Source organism: Anser brachyrhynchus (genome assembly GCF_964034855.1).
Source record: "Anser brachyrhynchus genome assembly, chromosome: 1".
Classification (NCBI taxonomy): Eukaryota; Metazoa; Chordata; class Aves; order Anseriformes; family Anatidae; genus Anser; species Anser brachyrhynchus.
This window is the reverse complement of record NC_137694.1, coordinates 154,896,895-154,922,679: the sequence shown is the minus strand read 5'-3', so window position 1 is coordinate 154,922,679 and position 25,785 is coordinate 154,896,895. Positions and strand designations below refer to the sequence as shown.

The 25,785-nt window shown below is 41.6% G+C and overlaps 1 protein-coding gene across 3 annotated transcripts in view; it reads left to right on the top strand.

Annotated features, from left to right (window-relative positions):
- PCCA (propionyl-CoA carboxylase subunit alpha) overlaps positions 1 to 24,599 on the top strand; it is a 285,019-nt gene extending 260,420 nt beyond the window's left edge. For all 3 annotated transcript variants that reach the window (XM_080575923.1, XM_080575924.1, XM_080575925.1), the window contains exons 22-24: positions 8,459 to 8,599; positions 20,689 to 20,766; positions 24,248 to 24,599. In XM_080575923.1, coding sequence (XP_080432049.1) covers positions 8,459 to 8,599; positions 20,689 to 20,766; positions 24,248 to 24,316 — 288 coding nt within the window. In that variant the 3' untranslated portion in view covers positions 24,317 to 24,599. The remainder of the gene's footprint in view (positions 1 to 8,458; positions 8,600 to 20,688; positions 20,767 to 24,247) is intronic.
- Positions 24,600 to 25,785: the final 1,186 nt, after the last annotated feature.

Genomic DNA, 25,785 nt, shown 5'->3' with positions numbered 1-25,785 from the left:
TGAAAAGTTAAGCAAAACCTTGCAGGATGGGGACTCGTTTCAGAAATCAAGTAGTCAGAACATTTCAGAAAAAGTAGCTGATTTTTCTTGCGCAGAATTTCCAATATATTTTTATCAGAGAAATCTATATTATTCCTAAAGGAGTTTACAGTGTTCTGAGACAAAACCCAGGTTGCTAATGCTACAACTAAACCATTTTCACAAAGTTGTAAGTGTCGCGTCAGGAACCTATTTCTAACTGAACAGCAGATCAATCGAGGTAGCGTTGTGTGTCATACGTATGTTCCACACATGGTGCTCAAGGCAGTTCTCACTGGGCTTTTCATTAAATAGCAGATATTAAGCGAATGTTTTAAGTATAAGTTGACCGTATTTGAAGCCATAAGAGTGATGAAAGTGATGCATTATGTCACTGTAACATATTGACATTATCAATTATGTGTTATTAAACAGCTTAGGTAACTGAATGATTTACCTTGTGTTTAACTGCCTTTTTCAATTAAAGGTAGCAAATGCTGTAGAACTGGGGCACAGTCATAGAAACCATATATTTTCTCCTGTTAACACCAGCACTGCTGACATGCACGTGATGGGAGTGTTGGCATTTTGCTGCAGGCTCTAATGGGCTAGTTTAAACGGTCTAAAAAAAAAGTGATTAATGATTAGGAACAGGACTGTTACACAGCTTCACAGCTCTTTCCCTCCGTGCGTTTCCATTTATGTCAACTAGCCGCACTCTTGGGAGGTGTTATTTCAAAGTAGTCAACATAGAGTTGTTCTTTTTTTTTTTTTTTTTTCTACTTCCATTTGTTTCTATTTCATAGGTCCCTTCGGTTGGCCAGATATAGCTAATGTTTCCTTAAACTTATAAGCTTCAGTGACAAAAGAGGATAATCCACCAGCTTTATGTCTGGTGACCAAAATCTAAACTGTTGAACGCCAGCATAATTTCTAAACAGTGAATGCTGTCCTTAACATCACTCTGTTTGCTCCTGTTTGGTTTATTGTGTTGGAAATAATTTAAAGGTTCCTCTCAAAGTAATTGAAGCACTTTGTCAACCAATAAATGATTCTCTTCTGCTATTCAGTTGATATTGCAGCAAGCAGTAATTTGTACATTAGTACTGCTTTGTTTGTAACTGGTAACTGTCCACCCCCAAATCCTCCCATATATACATGGATACATATATACATATATGGTTGTTATGTGTATTTCGTTGGGAACAGAGGTCGACAAACATTACTATGACACTTTAAGCTCCAGTAAATTTGGAAAATCCAATATATCATTCTTTTTAATTACCCTTAGGACAGTGAGATACTGGTAGATACAATGCATTCTCTTTGCTCGTTTAAGCTAAGGCAATATCGTACACTTAAGAACAGCAGGGATTAAACACTCAAGTGGAAGACACCTTGTATTTTGGGGGAATTTTATTTTATTTTATTTATTTTATTTTATTTTACTGGGATAAGATCTTAGAGCACATCACTGAAAGGCAGCATTCACCCTGAAGTGTCATGTTGCAAAGAGTATTGTTTTCATGGAATAGAACATTGAATAGCATTTTGGTTACTCTCATTTTGTGTTGGTATTTTATTAGCAATCAAAATATGAAGCTATTAGTGATCACAATACGAAGCTAAGTCGTAAGTTTTCTGAACAAGTTTTTATGAAGTTTTCTGAACAAGAAACATAAGAAAATAATTGATATAATAATCTAGGAGCAGATGTGAGGCGTGAGATGATTTATAGTGCAGTGGTGTTACAGAATAGGATGTTGTGGGATAAGGTGACCCCTCTGCCAAACAGATTCATGTGTCTGTAGAGGAAGAAGGCAGGGCTCATTGGTGAGCACCTCACCCAATTGGCTTGTCCTCCTTGAATGGGATGCTCAAGATGGCATTGTAGCTCATCTTCCTCGTGTAATGCTGTTTCTAGGTACCTTTGCCAAGAAACCAAGGCTCAGGCGGGCATGCTGTTGACTCAGTTGATAGACTTCAGCCAAAGGTAGCAGTGGGAATGGTCCTAAAAGCATTGTGGTCCAATCCATCACGTGTGACCAGAGGAGGAAGCCGCAACTCTGTATGTACGGTAGGGACATGTGTGGGCAGAAGATTGGTAAAGTCACCATTTATTTGAGAGAATCTACAGAGGGCAATGCAGTTATGAATGGCTATAATGCTTTTTTTAGAGATGACAGACAGCTCCAAAACCAGTCTGTGACATTTAGTCCTGTACTTCTGTTAGTCCTGTTGCAGACAGAGCTACGTGTTGCTTCTGAGAAATTCACCCCTGTTGCTTGCACAGTGTATGGGAGGGGATTTTTCAGGGATTTTCTTGATTCTGTATGGGCACAGACTAGAACATGTGTAGTTATTACTACAGGTGTGTAAAGCTGCTTCCCTTCTTCCTCCTAATTAGGACGTTTAACTTATCAATAGCCACTTGAATTCTCTCTCTCTCTCAAGAGAAACATTTTCTGTTTAAACCACCAGCATTTCTAGCCTGCAGATGGGTCAGGGGACCATCTGCTCTGGGCAGTTTGCGAGTGTTATTTATTAACTCGGGCCCCCAAAATCTGGATGGTGGGGCGACTGTTCCCAAGGCACGCTCTGGCTGTTCCTTGTGGTTTGGAGGCATGTGTTGAGGTTCATTGCACGCAGTTACCCTGCACTTTTTTCTCTTTGCCTCGGACTCGTTACTACGGTTTTCTTCTTTAGCGGTGATGGTAAAATCCATACATTTTCCGAGGGCATCACTCCAGCACTTTCCCCCCGTAGTTCACAGTGGCACTGCTTGTGGGCAGGTTTCAAAGGAACCTCATCTCCATATGGTTTTACTCGATAATCCTTTATCCACCATCTTCAGCTCTCATTCCGTTGCTTTCTTGCCTGTGGCTACGTTTCTATCTCTGCATCAATTAGCACAGTGATTTATACAACAAGCAAGCAGTTTAGAGGTAATGGTACACAATTAACATCTCATTCCACCATAAAGGGTATGCTAAATACCCCAGTCACTGCTTTCTCTGCCTGGAATTGAAATAAGTGTTTGTCCTAATTCATATGCTATCTGATGTGAAGTGGGCCTGCTTTGTACAGCACTACACCATTAATCTAATTATAGATAGCTGCAAATGAAGTGCCGTCTGAGCGCCGAGGCTGCAGAAAATAGCGCTTTTGTCGTTTCGCATGACTCCGTGAAGCAGGATCGCGCTGTACCCGGCGCGGTGGCAAAATGGAAGGCCGAGCACCGTGGCCGCCTGTTGCATCCCTTCTAATTACGGCCGCGTTGTAAACACAACCGGGCGCCGGCGTAAATACAGCCGGAGATGGGCTGGCAGGCGGCTTGCAAGGGAAAATCCTCAACGCGGCGGTGTATGAAATCATACAGCCCCGGACCCGGCCCTCGGGGCCCGGCCGTCGGCCCTCCAGGCCCGGCCTTGGGACCTCTAGGCCCGGCGCTGGGCCCTCCCCTATTGCCGCTGCTAAAGGCTCTTGATTTTTTTGTGGCTGCTTTGTGCGTGTGGCTTCATTATTATTATTTTCATGTTTTTGCTCCATTAAACTGAAGGTGCCGCCTTTTTTTTTGTGCGGCTGTTGGGGCCAGTCCTCGCCACCCCCATGTGGAAATCGGCTCCTGAACTCGGAGCTCGGAAAAAAACCCCAAAACCTCCGAGATGTGCAAAGTGCTGTGTAGCTTCTTCATCTGGAGTAGGAAATCCTGGGCTCTAAAAGAGGGTGGTGCCAGACACCCTGAAGTAATATGGAATAAATACATCATTTTCCTGTTTAGATGCCCTGGTGGAAATCTCAGCGAGGCCACGGGCGGTCAGTGTGTCAAAATGGGTAATGCTTCATAAAAAAGGCAGTGTGCTCGTTGTATTCAGCTCAGCTACACTGCTTATTGTTGCCATGAGTGAATACTGAATAACGTATTACGCGTGAATCTGGGATGGTCAAACTGCAGGCGACAACAGTTAAGTGACTTGAGATAGGATGCTGATTACAGATGTTAAAGGGAAATTACGCAACCGCAGTTAATAAATTTCGTTGATTCCAAAAATGACACTGTAAGGTTAGCGAAAGTAATTAAGATGCACAGCAGTTTCTTTACTGAAACCTGAGCTACGTAGGATTTTCACCCTTCTGACCACAAGAATGACAGACATTTGAAAAACATGGTTGAACATTAAGGTAAAGCGCTCTGAAAATCCACATCTGGTCGGCAGTCCAAACAATGTCGTAAGTACCATATGGGTATTGATACATTAGATTGCTCTATAAAATCTCCAATGGAGTTTGAACATTTACAGCTTCTGGGGACATGAGTTTCAGGTGTACAGGGAAGATTATATTTAATAAACTAATGTGAGTTGTAACAGAGTGCAGTCATGAGCATGATACTGAAGGTACGCAGTATGCAGTTGCAGCCAGTAAGGGAACCGTATCTGTTCAAGCTACAGAACTTGTTTTTAAGTAAAGATGGGGTTCAGGTGTGCTGTGGCCACCTATTTAGTAGCAGCTGGTCTACTTCTTGTCTGCTGACTTGAGAGATCAGTACTGTATATGTCTACAAAACAAAACAAAACCTACAAAACCCAAGGTATAATTTTCAATGTGACGCTTTCTCTTTTCCCCCCACCTAATCCTTTGCACTGCTGTTACTACACCTTTCTTTCTCCCTTCTGTTTTTGTCACAGAGGTTTGGTCGTAAGCGGTAGTTTGGCATTACAAAAACATCCAATTCATTTAGCAGGAAAGTTAGGATACTGTTACGCTAAGAGAACTATTAAGTAACATCCCCTTTCCCTCCTGTAATTTTTGTCAACTGAGTGTGGACTCCAGCAGTCTTGTGGAAAAGAAACACCTGTTTTACACGCCATCAGAAGCTGTATGGTTCCTTTCAGGTACTTCTCTATTAACTTTGCTTTGGCTGGAAGAATTAGGCTCTGAAGCCCTGCGGAGCGGAGCAGTGGCTGGTGACAACCACTCCTCAGCGCAGGTCTGATGGCTAGCAGCTTTCATTGCGCCGGGAGTCCGCCGCAATCTATTTATGACTCCAACAGATGTTTCTTCTGTTTTAGGCCAGTGGAAACCTTCTGGTCTCTATTTATAACCCAAACTTTACAGCCTTCCTCAGTTTACGCCCCTTGCTTTCTCCCATCTCCTCCTCCTCGGGAAAAAGGCGAAAAAGCCGAACGCCGTCCACACTCCATTTGTATAAAAACTTCTACTTCATATGTACAGTGTTGTCCTCACATGCTAAATCAAGGGCATAACAGCAGTGTTAATCATCCTTAAAAAAACAAAATGGGTATATCCTTAATCATCTTTGTTTTAGTGGCATTGGCAGGCACTGATTTGACTTCCCCAGAGCCTTGTGGGTCTCCCCAAGCCACGGGCAGCTTCCCAGCGAGGTGAATGGCCCCCCCTGCTCCTCCTGTGCAAACCTCATCCCCCAGAGATAAGAAACAGCTTTACAAAGGGACGCTTATGTGGGTGTTTAGTGGGGTCCAGGCGGCAGCAGAAATACATCAAAGGTAATCTTAAAGAAGGAACCTTTCTTTGCTGCTTTGTCTTTTTATATTCTGAAAGGTCATTTGTGAACCAACTGTGCCAAAAAGGGCCCTTCCCTGAGAAGTTTACTGTTGTTATTTTTTGCTTTTTGATTACAGTAACTTGCTTATCCCCCAAACAGACTAAAGAACAATAAACAAATACAAAAGGAAAAGGAACAGCTCATCAGTAACAAAGACCTGCGTTTTAAAGCTTTGAGTGTACTGGCTCTTACATCTCACTCCAAGCAAAGCAGGAGTCCTGCAGAGAAAGGAATCTAAAAGATACGAAAATTATAAAGATAGTAAAAACAATGTTTGGTTGGGATATTTTAACTTGCTGTGGAGAGCTGAGCTTTCAAGTGCAGCACACTGAGGAACATGGTTTTCCCCCACTGCTGTAAGCTGTGAGTGCATAGGGAATTGTGTGTTTCAATCCCTGTGAAATGCCGTAACTCAGATGAATGCAGAAGGTATAGCTTTCACTTGAAGTTTAAATTTTGAAATTGGACAGCTCAGAAGTGTTGATCTCTCTCTCTGTAAGTGGCTGAAAAAAACTAAATGGCATCTAAACCCAATCCTTTGAAATCCTATCAAAATAGTCGCTTGCAAGAGGCAAAAATACAGTCCACAAATCTAACTTCTGTTTTCTTCCTTGTTTCTTTTTATTTTTTTTTATTTTTTTATTTTATTTTCAAACTCTGAGTACAAAGAAGACACTAACCATGGATACTGAAACTGTGCAATTTGGTGTAATTATATTCCCCCCCATAGATTTAATGAAGGACTTTTAAGTACAATTTATCTTTGATAAATAGTCCCTCTGCACAGAATGTTTATTAGATTGACAGCAGAATACACTCTGCAAGCTTTTTTTCCTTGCCACTTATGACTCAGACGAATTTTAATAGGAGTAAAAAGCTTTTATTTGCACAGTAATTTCACTTAAGGATCATATCTTTCAGAAACTGGCAGACACTTGTATGTCTTGATTGCAAAACAGACACTCAGGAGCGAAGAAACATGCACAAGATGTTATTATTTGACTTGTCACACTGCTGCAATTCTGTTTGCAACTTCTGTCATCAAATCTCCTATAGGCATCGCCTCCCCTCTCCCCTCCAGCACACATGCAAGTGTGCGCACGCTTCCAGAAAAAGAGACCGCAAGGAGCCCGCTGCCTTGAACGGCGTTTCCTTGTGCGCAGAGAAAGCTAACTGCGTTTTGGTTTTGAGAACGTGAGCGCCAGAGTCTTAATTGCCACGACGATGCCTGCAGGAGGCTTGGAGTTAAAGCAGCTTTTTGCATACAAAATGGTGCTGGTGTGCGTGTGCCACAGCGACTGTCGTGACCAAGGCGCGCGTTTGGGAATAGGTTCGGAAATCTTTGGGTGCCACTTGCAGCTTCGGGAAATATATCGTCGTGGCGTTTTATTACATTTACCCGGGGTGTGGAGGGGAGGGTTGGTTCACTCAATCATTTATTTCCGTGTACTTCTGATGAGAGGCAACATTTCTAACCGAATGGCTACGCTGTTCTTTGCACATAATCCGCGTGTGCAAGCGCCATTTGTGGAGGACGATGATCCTCCCTTACGTTGTTTCAATTTGCCTTTGAAAGCTGCTTTTTAAAGATGTCATTGCCGAGTTAATTACCTTTTGCATGTATTCCTAAATACCTTGTTCTACTCCCTAGAGAAGCAGAAGGTAGCGTCCCCCTTTACCTTTGCCATAAGGGGATCGGATTTTTTCTGTCTGTGCAGAAATGAAAAGTAAAGACGTTTTATTGCTAATAAAACAACAGCTAATTGTTTTGGAAGAAAACATACTGTTCAAAGCAAGGTGTTGAACTTTCCATCAGCAAAATACACATTTGAATTGTAAATGCATTTCATCCGACGCTTATTATTAAAACCTTTGTTTAAATTATTGATGAAGTGTGGTGCTGGTCTTCGCTCAGCTGGCCACGGGGAGGAAGGAGCTTCACGCAGAGACCTGCTGCCATCTACTGGATTTTTGCATTCATTTGCAAGTGTACTGGGACAAATTCGAAGGCCATCTGTCTAAATGCAATGAATTGTCAAAGGGATTGCAAGTTTTTAAAAACTAAAAGCCTGGAGCTCAAATTAGTGTATGCATGTAGATGTTTTCAGAAAGGTTTTGTTTGAACCGATGCTCTTAGGCACTTGAGGTTCACCATACTCTTTTCCATTTTTAATCGTTATAAAACATAATAGAGAGAACATTTTTTTTTTTTCTTAAGGAACGTAACAGCTGCTGAACAGTTTTTATTACAGTTAAAATACATTCAATACAACCAAATTATTCCATCATTCCGCTTGTGTATGAAAAATGGAAATGAAATTGTTTACTATGTTCAAATTGCAAAATCTAAACAAGCTATTCTCTTCAAACATTAAATGTGATTAAAATAAATGTTTAAAAAGTAAGAGTAACACTTAAAATTAACCATGTCATTGAAAATGTGTCAGACTTTCCCAAAAGGTCAGTTTCTAATTCGGCACATTGATGGGAATAAATTTCCAGTACCTCAGTATTCTTTATCCACTAAAAATAATTTGCAGTAGGCATAAGGATATTCGTGTTTTTTAAAATTTGTATTTCCCCTGTCTAATCCTATTTTTTAAAAATGAATCTGACATTACTGTACTTGATTAGTTCCTTTTATGTGCTCATTGCTGCAGTTTAGGGTCAACATTTTTTTTTTTCCTACATCCTGAAAATGAAACTGAATAAGGATCTCAAACAGTGATTTTTAGGCAGTCCGGCAAAGAATAGATAACAGATGTATTATATAAAAACATAAAATAGTGCAGATTTTTCACTGGAATTCACCAAGGTGCAGTATGCTAAAACATTCCTCTTCCTATTCTTTAGTACAAATTGCAAATACTGACGAAGGTTGCAGCAGAGCTGAGCAAGTACATGCCAGAGAAAGCAGCAGAGGACACCTCCAGCATTTTGAGATCTCCCATGCCTGGAGCAGTGGTGGCAGTTTCTGTCAAGCCCGGGGACATGGTAAGAAACGTGATCTATCTATCTGCATTTTCATTATCTATTCCACACAAATTTCTCCTTGGTGCAACTGAAACTACAGGTCACAGGGTTTTTTCAACCTCACCTGTAGAGTAAAGTGTGCTGAAGGATGTGTGCTGCTTTTCATTTAAATTGTAAAAAATAATAAGGAAGCACCATTCAGATTGAAGTGGGTTTAAAGGGAATGTGTTTGTCTGCTTACAAGTCCACAGTTGAAACTCAACCAATAGCTTGGTTTTGTGTCAGAAGTGCCTTGACAAGGGAAAGAAATGTGTGTGTGTGTGTGTAAATATATGTAAGTAAATATATGTTGTTAGTGATAGAAACAAGGGGTTGTTGGTTTTCTGCCGTGAAGTAATGAAAGTGTAAGTAAACACAAGGGACATAGGGTAGATACTAACTTTTTTTTTAGTAGCATTTCACAAGACACATGACGTTTATGAACTGAGAATTCAATGCTGGGACTTCCTATTCTCTTATGGGAATTCTCTTGTCCTGCATGAAGGATAAACTTGGCATACAGACGGGCAACAGAACATGCCAGTGCTGTTCTGGGTATTTCCAGTGTTCCTTACCTGGCGTTGAGCTGGAAACGAACATAAATACAGTGTTTTAGAGTTGCATGTAAATACTTTCTCGAAATCAGCTTTTTATGAAATTCTACCACATTGTAATCAAACGTTATTTCTGAGGTCAGGGCCCTTAGGTGGATCTCTCAGGCTGTGCAGATTAATTTTAAAGTACTTTGGTACTGTTGCTGATTAAATGATGTAATAAATGTGCATGTGGCACTTAGAAAGAAACAGAAAGATTTAGTCGCAGTGTTCATAATTTATGGCAGCATCACAATTTATGGCAACGAAATCTAGATTTTCTTGACAGATGATTTAAGAATGGGGTAAAGATCTCAAGTCCAAAATTAGCACTGGACTTACTATGTGACGGTCATCAATTGTGCTGGTAAAGAGATTTGTTTGTTTACATTTTTCTGCGAGATACCACTGTTGTTTTTAGAATATATGTATATTTCTGTCTATTCACAAAGAGAAAGGAGTCAACGTGTTAATACTTAAATTTGTAGGTGCAAATGTTCATATTAACAAAATAAGGAGATTTCTGAGAAAACATTAGTAAGCACAGCTAAGTAAATATTAGCAAGAGATGAATTCCTTTAGATCACACTTAGCTTTCCGGTTTTGTGATATATACATGCACACACACACTGTTTATACCTTTAAAAACATCAGTATTCAATTAAAATTGGTCACTAAGGCATTGCATGGAGTGAGAAATGTGTGATTCCTGTATAGGCAGTAAGAGTGACTGACTGAAGGAGACCTTAAGCAAATACTTTTTCCTGTGAAGAACGAAGGGAAGCATTTTGAAGGGAAGGATTCTGAGTCTTTTTTAATATTTTTTAATATTTTGTTGAGAAGTTAATTCTGCTGCATGTTACAGCTTTCTTGTGTGTGCCTTGAAGGATATTTCTTGTTGTCTTGAAGGAGTAGAACCAGTGGAGAAGGAGGCCAGAGCCAAAGGGATTTAAAGTAAATAAATAAATGAATCTCCCCCCACAAATCCACAAGTGGTGCAGTGCATCAGAGCATAAGTTGTTAAATACTGTGTGGAGATTTTTTTTTTCTGTTTTCATCTCGTGCAGCTTTTTGCTGGAGGCATCGAGTGGCAGAGCGTTCGAACAGCGTAATCTACGTTCTGCTGACCTGAGCTTGTCAATGCTAATTGTGCGGCTTTAATTGCAAAAACACATTTGCGTTATTGAAAAGGGTTTAACTTAAATCCTTCCTTTTCAGGACTAGTGTCAAAACGTTAAAAAAAAAAAAAAAAGCGAGTGAGGGAGATGAGGGTAGCATCAGCTATCTGCGCTGAAAAAGCAGTGGGATGGTGTGATTCAGATTACACGTCTTGGCTGCCCGTCAGAAACCAGCTCACTCACTACAGCTGTTCAAGGCGTGATGGGCAGGGAACTGTAGCTCCCCGATAAATACAGCTCCTTTTGTTGCACTGCTTGGGAAAAAAAAGAAAGAAAAGAAAAAAAAAAAAGTCTGATTTCTTTCATCTGCTGGAGAAATGGGAACCTAAGCAGCTTCGGTTCTATAGAGCAAGCTCTGCGTTTGCAGCGGTGCTTGGCAGTTCAGATTTTGCAGCCCGTGTGGAAACAGCGCAGCTGAAGACTAGCAGAGAGTGAGGTAGTTGTCCTTTTTACCCCACTCAGGTGTTGGAGGCTGCCTGGTTCGTAGCTATCTGAGGCTGTTTTCTCCTACCCCGTGCGGGCAGCAGAGGTACAGCTTGGTCCCTGCGATTCCAGAGCGGCCAGCAGCACGGGGAGCTAGGCTGTGTTACCTCCTTCAGAGGAAACTTTGCAATAGGGAAGCAGCAACTCGTGAGGGATGCATCGCCTTTGTCTGAATAGCTGCGTTTGCAATCTCTTGCTCGGTGCCTGCAGCTCAGCTATAGGGCATCGCACCCAGCCAGGTAAAGCATATGGTGTTTGTTAGTCCCTCTCCCTGTGCCCTTAGCCAAAGGAGAAGGCGACGCTGCTCTCTCCGTTAGTTTTCCTCGCATCGTTGCGATGCATCGTTGTTTTTACTTCACGAATAATGTTCTCTTTTGGCTGCTGTTGGTGAAAAATACTCGGGGCCGATGAAGCCCGGTAGAAGATTGTGTGAGCATCCTCTCTCCAGCTGGTCTGATAAGCACTTTTCAATTCGTTTTTGCCAAAAGATATTGCCTATGCAAGGAATTTATTTTCTTTTGTCTGTAAGATGATCTATAGATCTTAGTAACACAGTGGGGAAGTGCTTTTTGTCATTCAGAGAGAAGCAGAACTTGTGACGCTGCCAATTTTTTAGCTTTTTAGTTACTTTCTACTTTCTTTATTTTCCTTCATGTGATCAGAAGACTGTAATTAGTTGTCACTCAATTATTCCTGGAAACACAATGAAGCCACTCAGAAACATAAAGCAACACAAACAACAAAACAATTTGAAATCTGGCTGAATAGAAAGAAGGTTAATATTATTTAGGGAAAGAAGATTTAAATTTAGCTTACATTCTTCGTGACAGCACAGTTGTGTTAGATAGGAAATATCCATCTGAGGGGGTGTTTGGGTGTTTATTTTTCAACTAGATTGCTAGAGATGAGTATGCATTGGGATGAAATTATGTTTGGGAGAGTCACTTTTTGGTTCCCCATGGTGCTAAGGGCAAAAGGAAGAGCTGTGCTTCGAGAGTCTGGACGGGGGACTCGCTCTGTTTCTGCTGACACCAACACCACCGCAAGCCAGCCCTGCTAGCTCACTGTCTCAACAATATTTTTGTGCCAGAGTGTGGAGATGGCACTGCACCCAGTTTGAATCTCACCACAACTACCACAAAAACACCATTAAAAACTGCTACAGCTGCACGGATTCTCTCCTTCACTTAGAGGGCAGGGATAGGCAGACGCTTGCACATATTTCTCCTTGATTTTTGTGCCCGTAGGATTCTGTGCACTGAGAGCGCAGGAACAGGGCAAGCCCAGGGTCCTACTGTTTGAACAGGTAGAGCAGTGTTGTCACGGCCCAGCTGAAGAAAGCCCCATGAAGCGCTCCCACAACGGATTCTGGGTCGGGTTGTCTGAACCGTACGCAGCCACAAAAAGAGATTTTAGCTGTCCTGCCAGCTTTGTTGTCTGTACTAAATTTTAACCTACGATGACAGTTTTTGCTTATTCAGTTCTGTACCTGTCAGAAGTGCAAAGATGCTTTTCTTTTAGCTGTGTGTTTTTATTTGTTGTTTTTCTTTTGCAATTGAATTAGGCAGAACAGGTGGCAATACTACGCCAAGCGTTGGTCAATAAGCTGACACTGGTGCTGGAAGCACCTTAATGATTTTTCTTTCCTCCTCGAAATAAATATATAAAAAGAAAGCACCTTAGATAAATGCCCCATCATTACTTAATCTTTGCAGCTCTACAGCTGAAAAAAGACGGCAATTAATTATTATGACCCAAATTTCTAAATTTCCTTTCTTCCTGCCAGTAATTACCCTGTGTTTTGGAACTTATCCCTACTCAATCCACTTTATATACAGACTTTCGTCTATTTATCAAAATGTCTTATGATTTCGAATCGATGCTGGTGTAGCCATAGCTATTGATACTGCATGGGATGATTTCTTGCTACCCAGATATCAGCTAATAAATGGATATGCTGATTGGCTCAGAAAGGTCAAAATTAGGTAACTCGAAGGCTGCTTTTTTACCTGTATAATTTACTGAACACAGTAAATTCCTGTCAGTGATCCCACATTTTAAAAGCAACTGAGGAAGATGTTTTCAACTGCATTCAGCTCCTTTTCCAGTTAAGTTGCCTGTTAGCTGGTTCAATTTCTCTTGTTATTCTTTAGAAAAATAGTAAAAAATGCCTTCTCCAGAATTTTCCATTTCCCAAGCCTAGGAAAGTTTCTTGCTATGGGAAAAGATCTGTTTCACTTGACCTCTACTGTTGAAATGCTCACTACTGAAGAACAAGATAAAACAAAACAGCTTCCTAATTTCTGTTTCTCACTACATTGTTCATTCTTGGGAAAGAGAAGGTGGAGTTGTAAAGTTGCCTGTTGCCGTCAGCCAGGTGTGTGTTCTTTTAAGTCATATTTGCCCTTCAGACCTCAAAAACTAAATAAAATCCCTCTTTCTTACCTTATATCCATAATTAAAGTGGTTGGAATTTTTAACAGAGAAACAACAACCAGGCAAAACGGTAAAAATTGATTTAAGTAACAGTTTTACATTTGATAAAGACAAATATGCTGTCAATAATTTAGCAAGGTGTTCTTAAAATGAAATATGATTTTCTGTTATGTGTGAACATTTTTTTTTCTTTCGTTGCTGTGTTTTTCCTTTTTCTTTCCCTTGCCACCCTTCATCCCTCCTGTTCTTCAGCGATCCCGCTGCAAATATTAACTGCATTTTTATGTTAAACGGAGTTTGTGAACTTGACCAAGTGTGTCCAGGAACCTGTGTAACTTTTATAATTCTGTGTGTTAAATATCGGTTTCTTTGGGTATTTTTGTAGGGAAAAAAAACCACAACAACTATCAGTAAACAGATTAAACCATTTTCACAGTTTTGAAATATCAAAAATGAAAGCATTCAAATATTTCATCATTCTTATAACTCAAGACTTCAAGTTATAATTATGTTTTGGTTGCAAAACACTGTATTAATTGCTTATAACATTTATGTAATTTTTGTATTTTACAAATATATTTTTCTTCTATATCTATGCAATCTAAGATTTCTGTTTGAGTGCAGTATAATTAAGAATGAAATCCTATTCTTATGCAGAAGTACAAATAGTCAATATTATTAGAGTTTCTTCCTAGGGAGAAAAAAAAGAAATTAAGAGTTTCTTCCTTTTCTCTCTTTTGAAAAGAAATCACAGATTTTTATTTATTTATTTATTCGTCTGCTTTGCCGTTTCGGATGATAAGCAGCTTTTTAGCCATTGCTGAAAAAGTTGACCGATAAAGCTTTCTGTGATAGAAACTCTGCTCTGACTTGGGCTGACTAGCAGCAGAATCACCCACAGAAGCGCTCTGCCTCCGTACCGTTTCCCCTGGTGCTCTGGGATCTCAGCAGCAGCTGGGGAAGTGTGTTTGGGATAAGTGGGAGTGCAATGACCAGTGCTTGTTGCTGCCAGGGGGACATCGCTGACCTTGGGTTAATCAGAGGTCACAAAATTTGGGATGTGCTATCTTCCGATTCATTCTTTAAAGGAGTGTGGCAAAAAAAAAGAAGTTTGATAATGATTTGTCACGTGCATTAATTGCCGCTAATTGTATTTTCAACCCTGTAGCTCCTGTTTCAAAGTTAATTTGGAAAGAAGGGAAAGCCTGCGCTAATTATTTTGCATGGCAGCGGACAATGTTAAGGAATTTCAATTGCTGCTCATCAAATTCTTCTCAATTTGTTTTCGTGTTAGATGCTTGCTGCCAGAATGCCAACAAGTCAGAGAGAAAAAAATCCGGAAAGGCAATGATACCAGTACGGACCAAGATTAAACAACAAATAAACACACACACGGAGTATTTTCATAAGGGGTTTAGAAAGCGAATGCATGCTTAATTACTGTTCAGTGGTTTTGCACAAACATAAATGAGTTCTGTGATTATTTTGCAGAAGTCTGCAGGACAGGGCAGCTGGATTTCGTGGGGCATGGTCTCGTATTGTCCCTTCTTACTCAGAAGACTCTACAGAGACACAAGTCTCAGCAAAATGGAAATCGCAAGGGCTGTTTTCTGGTGTCTCCCCAAAGCTGAGAAAGGAGATACCAATAAAACCCAATTCTCACTTTGCTTTTAAGCAAATCTAAGATCCTTTTTGCTTAGGGCTATAGTCTTTTTTATTATTATTATTATATTATTTTTTTCCTTCAGATCTGAGAGCTTTAAAATGTTACGCATCCAGAGCACCTGTGTTCCAAATATAATGGACTTAAAAATGTAATTGAGGGATTTCCACTTTTGTAGGCAAATCAGCAGGGTTGATATTGATCCATCTTTTTAGGGAGCCACAGTGCACCAGAAGGTGATACTGTAGAGGGCCCCGTAAACCCTCGGAGCCTTCTGTCTAATTTGGCAGAAAAACACAGAATGTCGGACAACAAAAGAGCGATCCGATTCCATAAGAAATCTTCATCCCTCCCACCCCCTTTTCACAAGATTAAAAAAAAAAAAAAAGAAAAAGAAAAAAAAGACTTAATTTTTTCAGCTGCACACAATGATTTGGTGCTCACTCTTGCATTGAAACAGTTGCTGTCAGAACAGGCAGGAAACAGTTTTCTTTTAATTGCTGAAATCATTCGGAAGTGCTTCATGCACGGCTTCTATACAGCAGATGCTGTGCATTAATTGGCCTGTGTAGGGCTGACCCAGGGTTCCTTGCAGCGGGCCCAATTTTAGGCAGAGGGTTTAAATAGCTTATTTCTTATTTTGTATAACCTGGCGTACATTAGGAGTGCACCCGCACGTGGGGTATTTCATGGTCTGCAGTTTCTAATGTCATGTGGGTTTCAAAACCTGTGTTTCTCTGGTAATGTACTAGCAGCAGGTAAGCTCTAAATACCATCCATCAGGAGCTAATTTTTTATCCAGATACTCCAATGACTGATGAACCTGTCTTTTGTATGAATGTTCAGCACAGGAGAAAGCCATATGCCCCTGGCACTGGTTCCTATGCATTCTTTACAGTTCGTGGCGAGGAGATTAACGAAAAACCAAACCCTTACATTTACACGTCTTTCATTTATTTAGCAGTTAGCACTTTCTAAAATAGCTCTATTTTTTCAACAGCGAAAGGAGATTTAGGTCTCTTAAAGCAATCTGACTCCCACTACTCGCTTTCTTTATCAGGAATATTACCGCACACCCTTAATAGGGAACCTTGTTTTGCTACTCCCCGTCTGTTCAAAACAGACCTTAGCCCATTAGAAGGTCCTCCCTTGTGTGGGAAGACCACAGCTGTTACTGTAAATCTCATCCAGTAACTGTATCACCCCCATTTTGTGGCTCTGAAGGATGAAATTGAGAAATGGAATACTGTGCAGTCATCCTTTACATCTCCAATTTTAGGCCTTTGCACATCATTTTCATGCTTTTATTCCAAATCAAACAACATTAGTGAGCAACACCACCCTGTGCTAAATGTCTGGTGTCTAAGGCAGCGCCCACGATCTTTGTTTTTGGAGGCTTTAGGATTTGGGGGGGAAGTTGGGCTTTTGTTAACGGCGGATTTTTTGTTCTATTTTTTAATTCCCTCTTCTCCCTCCTTCCCTCCCCCCACCAGATCTTTCCAAATCGTCAGGATTTGTCCCAAACCAGAAACCCAGATGGTAGCAAGGTGCCTAAGATGGAGGACACTCGGTTGTGCCTCCACAGAGGAAGCAAGGGCTGGGCGCAGTTAAGAAACGCAACTTTAAAAAGGTTTCTGTTTCTTTAAATCCATGTGAATAAAGTGGATCTAACTTCTTATGAAGGATATTGGGGGCTTTAATCAGAAATAAGAAGTGGTTTAAATCATTAGCACAACAAAGCAAACTATAAGCTTGAAGATAAAAGTCTCAGGGGAAAGAGTCCTCTGAAAATAAATGGGACTTGATAGATTTCCATATCATTTATAACTTCCCTTAATTACACTTGGAAGACTTGCCAGTAAAACTGGAAAATTGGCAGCCTATATCCATTATAGTAATTTTGCCGACCATGGCAAGCAGCTGGCTTTACTGGATTTTATTTCCCATCACTCACAATTAATCATCAGCTGGAGATGTCTGAAACTCCTCAAAACGTCGCAACACTGTGTGACACTCAGGCCTCCTTAAAATGCTAAAATCTGCTGAGTAAATGGGCCGAGCTCCCCTTCCAGCGAACTCGTTTTGGTGCGAGGCAGGCTGCCGCTTAATGAGTGCCACTTTGATAATCGGATGCGAATGTGAACCCTGACCCCGTGTCAAAGGAGAGGACGCGGCAAGCCGGATAAAAGATAGGGGACTCAGACCCACAAACTTTACACCAATTAGACGGGGAGCGGGGAAGTGCATCAGCGCCGATTGGGTTTATCAGAAAGACTTGGGGGCCTTGCGACCATTTTGTACGCCTAGCACCGAAGACGTCCTGTCACAATCATTAAGTCTTCATCAGGCGACGCACACAAGGCTGAGAAACGTGGACTGTGTTCACAGACATCCCTCGCCAGCACTGCCCTCAGATGCACGCTGCCTTTTTTTGCCTCTCTGCATTTTAGAGAGGCCTGACTGTAAGCACGGTCACTCTCTAAGTTCCTCCTGCCTTTAAGTTCCTCCTGGACTCTAAGTCCCTGGGTTATTCAGGTAGTGCTCTTGACTGTTGCCAAATTCACGTCTGAATTGTCAGCAACATCAAGATGGTAGGTCCCCTCCTCTTCAATGATTTTATTTTTCCTTTTTCTTTCTTTCTTTTTTTTTTTTTTTCTCCTTTTCACTCTGTGGAGACCAAAACCTGAGCAGATACTTTGAACAGAGCTGTGCAGAAGTAAACTATTAAACTACAGAGTGCAGGTCTAACAGCTAATCACTCCTTTATTTTGATTTTGCAAGAAATGTGAAGGTAGATTTGTCCGTGGCATAACTGAGAGAAATGTAGAGGAGTTTTGCTTCTTTGAAGAAAAAGAGCCCATCTATTTTACCTGGCTCCAATCAATCACATTTTTTGTTTGTTTTCTATTTGCCAGTTTTGACAGATTTGGGTCATCACTGAGACCTCTATAAATTGAAGTATAAAGATGGTGGTTTACACCGGTTTACCATCCACTGAAAGAAAGAAGTCATACGAAGACAATACAGCATAAAAAATAGTCCAAATAAATCCTTGGATAAGTTGGAAAACAAGAAATTGTACACATCACTGTGGTTTTCATTTGCAGGCTAAATAACAGGCAAAAGAATATGTGCAATTATGTCATGAAAGAAATTGGACAATGCCCAAAAGGCTGAAAAAGAGAAGAGACAGATACAAGTGCCTAATTTTAGGATTTGTTGCTTTGCAACACAATGAGTGGGGCTGTAAAGGTTTAACATAAGAACAGTAATTAAACTTCTGTGCTTAAGTGACACTTTCACCAAGGTAATTTTGAACAAATTGCACATCATCAGAAGTACTGACACAGCATTTTAACACGTGGTACGTACTGAAAGTGCCTCCTTCCTTCCAAATTAGTAAGACTGAGGGATGTTGACTTGTTACTTTGCCTATATATTTTGTTGGCTGTGTGGATAATTTCCTACCCAGACACCAACTCCTTTGCCATCAACCCAGCAGGCATATATAAAACACAAAAAAATACTTTTGAGAAAGGTGGAAAACTGAGGAATTCAAATTTTGGACATCTCCATAATGCTTATGGGCATTTTACTGCTGTACTTAAGATCTACAGAGACAACTCTGTACTTTTTGAGTAAATATATTTTCATGACTTTGTTTAGACAATTGTTAAGAGATTTGTGCATCTTTTTTTTTTTTTTTTAAACAGAAGTAGATATTCATAGCTTCCTCTTAACCTTAGAAATATCTGGAAAGTTCAGAGCAGATGGAAGAAAAGCTGAGCAGTGAGATAGGGAGAGGAAGAGGAAAAGCAGGAAGGAAAGAAGGAGCTGCTGGAGAAAGGCCCCAGACAGGGCAGCAGGTGCGGAAGGAGAGAGACAAAAGACGGGGAAATAACTGGGGACAAAGTGCAAGTCTTTGACACTATTCACCAAATTTGACACTGCTAATGACTTAAATGCTCACCTGAAGCTCAGGATGGCATTTCTGCGGTTGAAGTGTTGGGCGTTGGTTATTCTTCTGTATCCGGTCATCGCGCGGTGTTCCCAGAGCAAACACGTTCCTTATTGACTCCAAAAAGCCTATCACGGCATTGTCAGAGAAATAGCTGTAACCATTTTTTAATGTAATGTCTGTCGTTCTGCCTTGTTCAGAACCCATAGGCAGCCATCAACACTTCCGTGAAATTAGACCATTAAAAAAAAAAATTCAGACCAATTAAGTCTCTGCTTAAAACGTATGGTTAACATTAGCCAAGAGTAGGGCTGGAACAAGCTTTGGAAATAAAATTTTATTTAAATTTTTGGAATGTACTTTGTGCAGCGTGCATTTGATCTCTGACTTAACACCTATTTGTTAGTATATTCCCCTGAAGTGGAACACACTTGTTCTTGAATATATATTCGTGTTTTACATATATTTATATACATATTTATCTATAAGAACATATATGTATATATACATACAAATACGTTCTGTGGTGAAAACTATCATTTTGTCTCTGTGATCCCTCCCCTGTGGATGTGGTTTGGCATTTCTTCTCAGGCACGCTTCCTTCGGTCAGTCGGTACAGCGCGTATGGCAATGCAAAGACCAGATCTCCGCAGGTCTCGAGTTACCCTCTTCAGTGAAATGTTGACATTAGAGTGAAAGTTTCCCATTTTTGCCTACATAATGACAGAAAGGCAGATTTCCATGCCCACAGAAGAGCTCCATGGAAAGACTTGCCGTGGGCGCTCGGAGAAGCCACCTCAGAGAAGCGCATCCGTACCAGTCCTAAACACTGGAGCATGCCAAGTGACACATTTTTGTGACACGTCTGGGTGATCACTGGGTTACACGAGGGCTAAATGTTGAATCGTGTGCTTTTCCCTCACCCGTAGGCAGGCCCCTGGGCCATCGTGAAGCCCTGAGGGGCTGGTTTCCAGCGCTGCGGGGTGAAAGGCCTTGGAGGGAGCACCCGTGTGGGGGCCACGGGGAGCGCGCAGCACAGGGGCTGGTTTCCCTCACCTTGAGCTTGCATGTGCCTTAGCAGAGGGCATGAAGAGGAAACCTAAGTGTTTCCCTTTAAGATCTATCACTTGTTGTGAGGAAATTTATCATTTTGCCTCCCTGCCCCCTCCCCTGTGGACGAGGTTGGGTGTTTCCTGACAGGCCCGCTCCCTTCGCTCGGTCCGAAGCCGTCAGCCGCCGCCCGGGCACCGAGGAGTGCAAAGGTGCTGCTCAGCATCAGCCTGCTGGGTGCTGTCGGAGCTCCCCGCCCGTGCTCCCCAGGACCGGTGCCAAGAAACTTTGGCTTCCGAATCAGGGTTAGCATCCGTGGGATCTGCGCCAGGGAAGCAAAGCAAAGGCTCCGCAGCCAAAGCTGCGCAAATTAAATCTCGGTCTGGATTTAATTGATGTCGAGCTGTGGTGGATGTGAAATGTGAACTGTGAAAGTTGGAGCTGAGTAGATGGGGTGGGAGAGGAGCCTTTCAGGTTCGTTTAGGGTGATGTTTTTCCGTGGGTGATTCCTTTTTCCCTGTTTTGTTTCCAGTTTGTCAAAGGCAACTGTGGTTCGTGTTGTGACTGTACGTAGCTGGCTGACTTGACTTGTGCCATGAAAGTCTTTTTAGCATTTAATGAAATAATCCCTTTATTTTCCAGAAGAATCATACACACTTAGAGCATTTTAAATCCTCTCTCCTCATTTTGTACTGCTTTAATTTTACCAGGTTTCAGAAGGTCAAGAGATTTGTGTAATTGAAGCAATGAAAATGCAGAACAGTATGATTGCTGCTAAAACAGGCAAGGTAAGCTACCTTGGGTCACTTAAAACCATATGCAACTTGTCAAATAGGATAGAATTTAAAAAGGAAAAAAGGAGGATTCTGGTTGTTAAGGAATTAAGTCTGATTGTTGTAAGTCTTTCGAAGTGAGGTGTCTTTAATTTTTAACATTTACATCTGCTGTGAATGCTGTTAAGTAGTTCCGAGCTGTAGATAGCACAGCAGGAAATAGTTTTACTGGCTTCAGAAATTCATATAACTCTTTTTCTCCTAAGTGATTTGTTTTCTGTGATGTTACAATGCCAAGTTGAATTGAAAGACGTTGCAAACCCTTTTTTTTTTCCAAATTCCCTACTTCCAAAGATCAACTGAAGAAGAGAGATCTCTCTGCCAGTTAATTCGTTAATGGCAAACAATTTGACACTACAAAACCGCTCAGAACAAGGCATAGAAAGGATTTTTGCAGGAAGAAGGGAGAGGCGATTTTTTGATTATTGACTGCGCTCAGGCTTCATATTTAACATGAAGCCTGGATCTGCAAATGCATTCAGACTGTGCATTTTGGAATCTTACTTCTTTTGGGGGCGGGGGATCAGCATAGCAGCCCCTGAGCTGGGACTGTCCTGCGGTGCAGGATGTACCAAAACCAGCCCTCTGAGCGGGGAACTGGTTAAGCTTATATGACAAGGAGAAACCCCATCTGTTTTGGGGACTATCAGCCCCCAGGTCAGAGCCTCAGAGCATTCCTGTGTCAGATTATAACGCACAGCCTGAAGCCATCACCTAGACACAGGCCCCCAGTTCATCCTTTTCAAAGGGAGAGCAGAGTCACTTTCGAGGAGATCTGGGTTTTTTGTTCTCCTAATATCATATTTCCTAGCAGGTCCTAGCCCAGCTCTGTCTGGGACAGAACTCTGTGCTAAAGAAAATAATAATAAAAAAAATGTATTGCAAGATTCATTAGCCCAGGGGGAGGCAGCAAGGAGCCTGACTCTTCAGGGCAGAGGCTGGGTTAGGCATTGGCAAGATTGGCTGGGATCTGAAGATGGGTGTCTATGCCAAGGACTGTTTGTGTGTTTACAAGAAAGGATTATTTGGCACAGCACTGAAATTGTCACCAAGGCTTGGACCCAGGTCTTGCCTCTTCCAGTACATCTAACGCAAAATTGGGTCTTGAGGGAAAAAAATGCAGGGAGAGTGAGAATGTACCTTCTCCTGTTGCTCTGACATTGGCGTTTTATTATTTTCTTTCATGCGTTAATTCCTATATAATTTATTTTCTCACGTGATTAATATTTTTATAGCATTTATTTTTCGTCTTTGCTTCTTTTGTTTAACCCCTTATTGCTGCTCTTTGCATCCACTGTTTTTGACCAGTGAGTATTTGTAATTAAAATGCCATTGCCACCCCCCTCTTTTTTTTTTTTTTTTTTTTACTCTAACCTTTCCTTCCCCACCAAGTTGTGCTGCAACCCATGGGCCTATTCCTTAAAATCCTGCCTGCACTTCTCCAAATAATAAATACCTCCCACCATTCTGCACAGATGCCACGTAAAAACACATTTGGTTTATTAATCTTTCAAAGTGGGATTTGAATGGTGCAGGGACCGTTCAGTGGGCCTGATGCATACCTTACAACATCCCCTGGATGTCTCCATTTTAGTAATAAGCAGATTTTTTGATTTTTTAGAATTTTAAGAAATTGAGAAAGCAAAGTACTTTAGAGTTGTGTAGAAATGAACCTGACGAACAGAAGGTTTTTTTGCATCATTCTGCAGTGCGAAGCCACGGCTGAGTGCTGAAATAACTTGACTCCACCGCAGGAATGAGCTGGTTGCTGTTGGCTGCTAGTCCACGTTTTTATGCCTTAAAACTGTGTTTTGAAACTCAGTTCCTTTGTCTTCAGCTGGAAGATGTCCATTTTCATTCCCGTCTGAATTCCTTTTCTGCCTCACCCCCCCCACTCTTCCTGTTTGCAATTGTGAGAAAAGTGGCTTGTTTTTATCTGCTTTGAATTTACCCCAGTTGCAGGTGGTCAGCAGTGAGTGAAAGCTGCAGAGGGAGCCGGGAGCCTCCTCCCTCGTACGGGACAGCTGTACGTGGGTCAGGCTGGGGAGCTGGCCGTGCTGGCTGCCAGCACATTGCAGAAATAACCAGGGAGCTTGAAACACTGCTGAGCTACGGAGTTTGCCGAACCTTGACTTTGTATAAAAAGAACAGAAAGAAGTAGAATAGTTTTCACACTGCTTTCATTTCCCAAAAGATGGGAGTCTCAGGGATTGGGGAGGCTTTGTAGGTATTGGTTTAGAAATAAAGCCCTTTCTTGTACATTTTATGGTGTTTTTGCCTGTCAACAGCATTCCGCTTCATTTCTTGGGCAATGCCGTGGATATGTATGTGCGACAGATCCAGAGATATGCCTACAGCTCATGTGGCATAGACTGTCAAACTCAGACGTGGACAACAGTGCAGCCACAGCAACCTGACAGTTAGGGCGTGCCGCAGGTTTCCTTTAGGAGCCTAAGTTGACGTTTGGGTGACTGAGCTAAACTAACTGCTGAAGAAAGCTTTGTCCAACAGTTTGGGCGCATCAGTGGGAGCTTTGAATTAACGTTGCAAACAAATTCTAGTACAGAGCTTCAAATATTGTCTGGCACTCCATGTGCTAAAAGGGAATTCAAACACATGTCAGCATTTTATAGAGAAAATGAGGGACTATAGTGTATATACTACATATGTATATATACTTAATGTATAAGCTTTATGTGTTTTAAAATTCAGGAATCTGCACAGGAGTATAGGGTTCATCTACAAATGTAACTGCATTTATTTGACAACTGTAGCCCTTTGCCAAGTTCAGTTACTTGGAAGGATTTAAACTCAGATTTGAATTGATTTATCTCAGCATTCTGGGGATTAAGGAAAACCCAGCTTCATGGCTGCAGTCCCAAAAATCAGTAATACTTCAGATCTGTTATCCAAGAAATACTGGCATATTTCATTGTAATGTCCAAGCATGAATGAATGTTGAATACTCAGATTATCCTCTAAAAGACTTAGAATTTCAGTAGGAAATTAACAGCAGTGCAAATATGTGCTTTTTATTTTTTAATATATCTTTTTAATGATTTGACATTCAGAGCTTCAAGCACCCAACTCACACAAAAACCAGCGAGTGGTAGGTTCCTAGATATCTTGCTGGAGCTGGATTTGGCCAAGCCCTGTGGCAGCCTGCCCAGAGGTGGTGGAGTCTCCATCCTCAGAGATACACAAAGCTCAGCTGGGCTCTGAACCTTGGAGGTTGGGCTGGCAACATCTCGAGGCCCTCCCAGCATAAACGTGTCTGTGATCCCTGTGGTGGTTGTAACGTTATACAGTGGCCGTTTATCCTGTGCACGTACTGTGCACGCAGATGTCATCCTGCGTATACGCAATGCCAACCAGAACATTTATTTAACCATGCCACTGAGGAAGATCTGAAATTATTTCTGTTTCTCTACTGTAGGTGAAAGCTGTGCACTGCAAAGCTGGTGATACTGTTGGAGAAGGAGATCTGCTGGTGGAACTGGAATGAAGGTTGCCTTCCCACTGCTGAATTACCTAAGCCTTTGTTGTTTCCATCCATGAAGTAAAATGAAGGCAATTCAACACAGAAGATGGACAGTCCTACACAGAAGATTTTATACAGTCATATTTATTGTATCAGTGGTTAAGACAGCAAACACAGATACTAAACCTTGGCAACAGATCCCAGATTTTTACTTCCAGAAACACTTGTACATAACCTTTGTAATTCTTTGATTTTTCAGGATCATATAGAATCAATAAAATACTATTTCTGCGTTAAAACAGAAAAAGCCCCTTTTTTAAAAAAGGAAACAACAGAAGCCCAAAGCTGATTAATCTTCTCCATGGTTATATCACTGGTTTGAGGCCCCAGAGAAATGTACAGAATGGTTGATGAGTGAGAAATTAACCATTGAATGAACCGAGCAGTTTCCCTTAAACTCTGTGTAAGCACTGAACAATTACTGCCAATGGCTTAAATTCTGGTCAGATTTATTGTAATAATTTGAAGCCTTTGTACAGACTAGCTTTAAATTTCGGGTTAGATGCTTTATTTTACTAGTGCAGACTTTCCCCACGTATTTTCATTTGCAGTTGTAAGGGAATTTTCTTCTTTTATTCAGACTCCATACTCAACTGCCCTCCCCTTTATCTTCTTTCTATTGATTACTGGATGCAAGGCCTTCCAGAAGGAGCTGGCACAGTCCTCGAATCCCCTTAGCTGCCCCAAGGTATTGCTGGAGGCACTTGCTGGCCCTCAGGCCAAGCACGCTGCCTCCTGAACGCCTCTGGGAAAGAGAGACCCAAGTGCCTGACCTTTTGTTGTGCAGAGGCTCCTTCTAAAGACTCTGTGAGGAACAAGGGCTGTTCATAATACATGATTATATCCTACTGGAGAGCTGTGGATCTGGTATGGGAAACCAGGTAAGGCCCGGAGAAGAGGAAGATTTAAGAGACATGAACAGAAGTGAGAGGGTCTGGTGATATATATGTATTTTTTGCATTCGAAAGCTTTGAAAAACTACTGTTAAAAACTGTTTTAAAAGCATCCATCATAAAAGAGATGCAGGTCCTTTCTTAGGCTGTAAAAGTACTATTACTACTTATTTTTAGGTTTTCTGTTACGGTTCCTTCAAAGACGGAAGCACCATCACTTCTGTCTTGCACCCTTGTGCCCTGTACTGCAGTGACTTTGGTCACATTAAACAACCGTGTATTTTTCTTTCTGAGCTTGGGAACTCAATGCCACAGGCAGGCGCAGATACCAGAGGCTTACTGGGTTCACAGTGTTAGCGTGTGGTTATCCGAGGGCTCTTTCTTCCATTAACCCATCCAGGCCCAGGTCAGCAGCTGCAGCCCCCCCCAGGCGCGGCGGTGCCCCCCCCAGTCCCCCAGAGCTCTTGCTGGGGCCCCTGCTGCTGCCGGGGCTGGAGCCAGGCCATGGGGCTGTGCCTGTGGCAACCTCAGCGGTCCTGC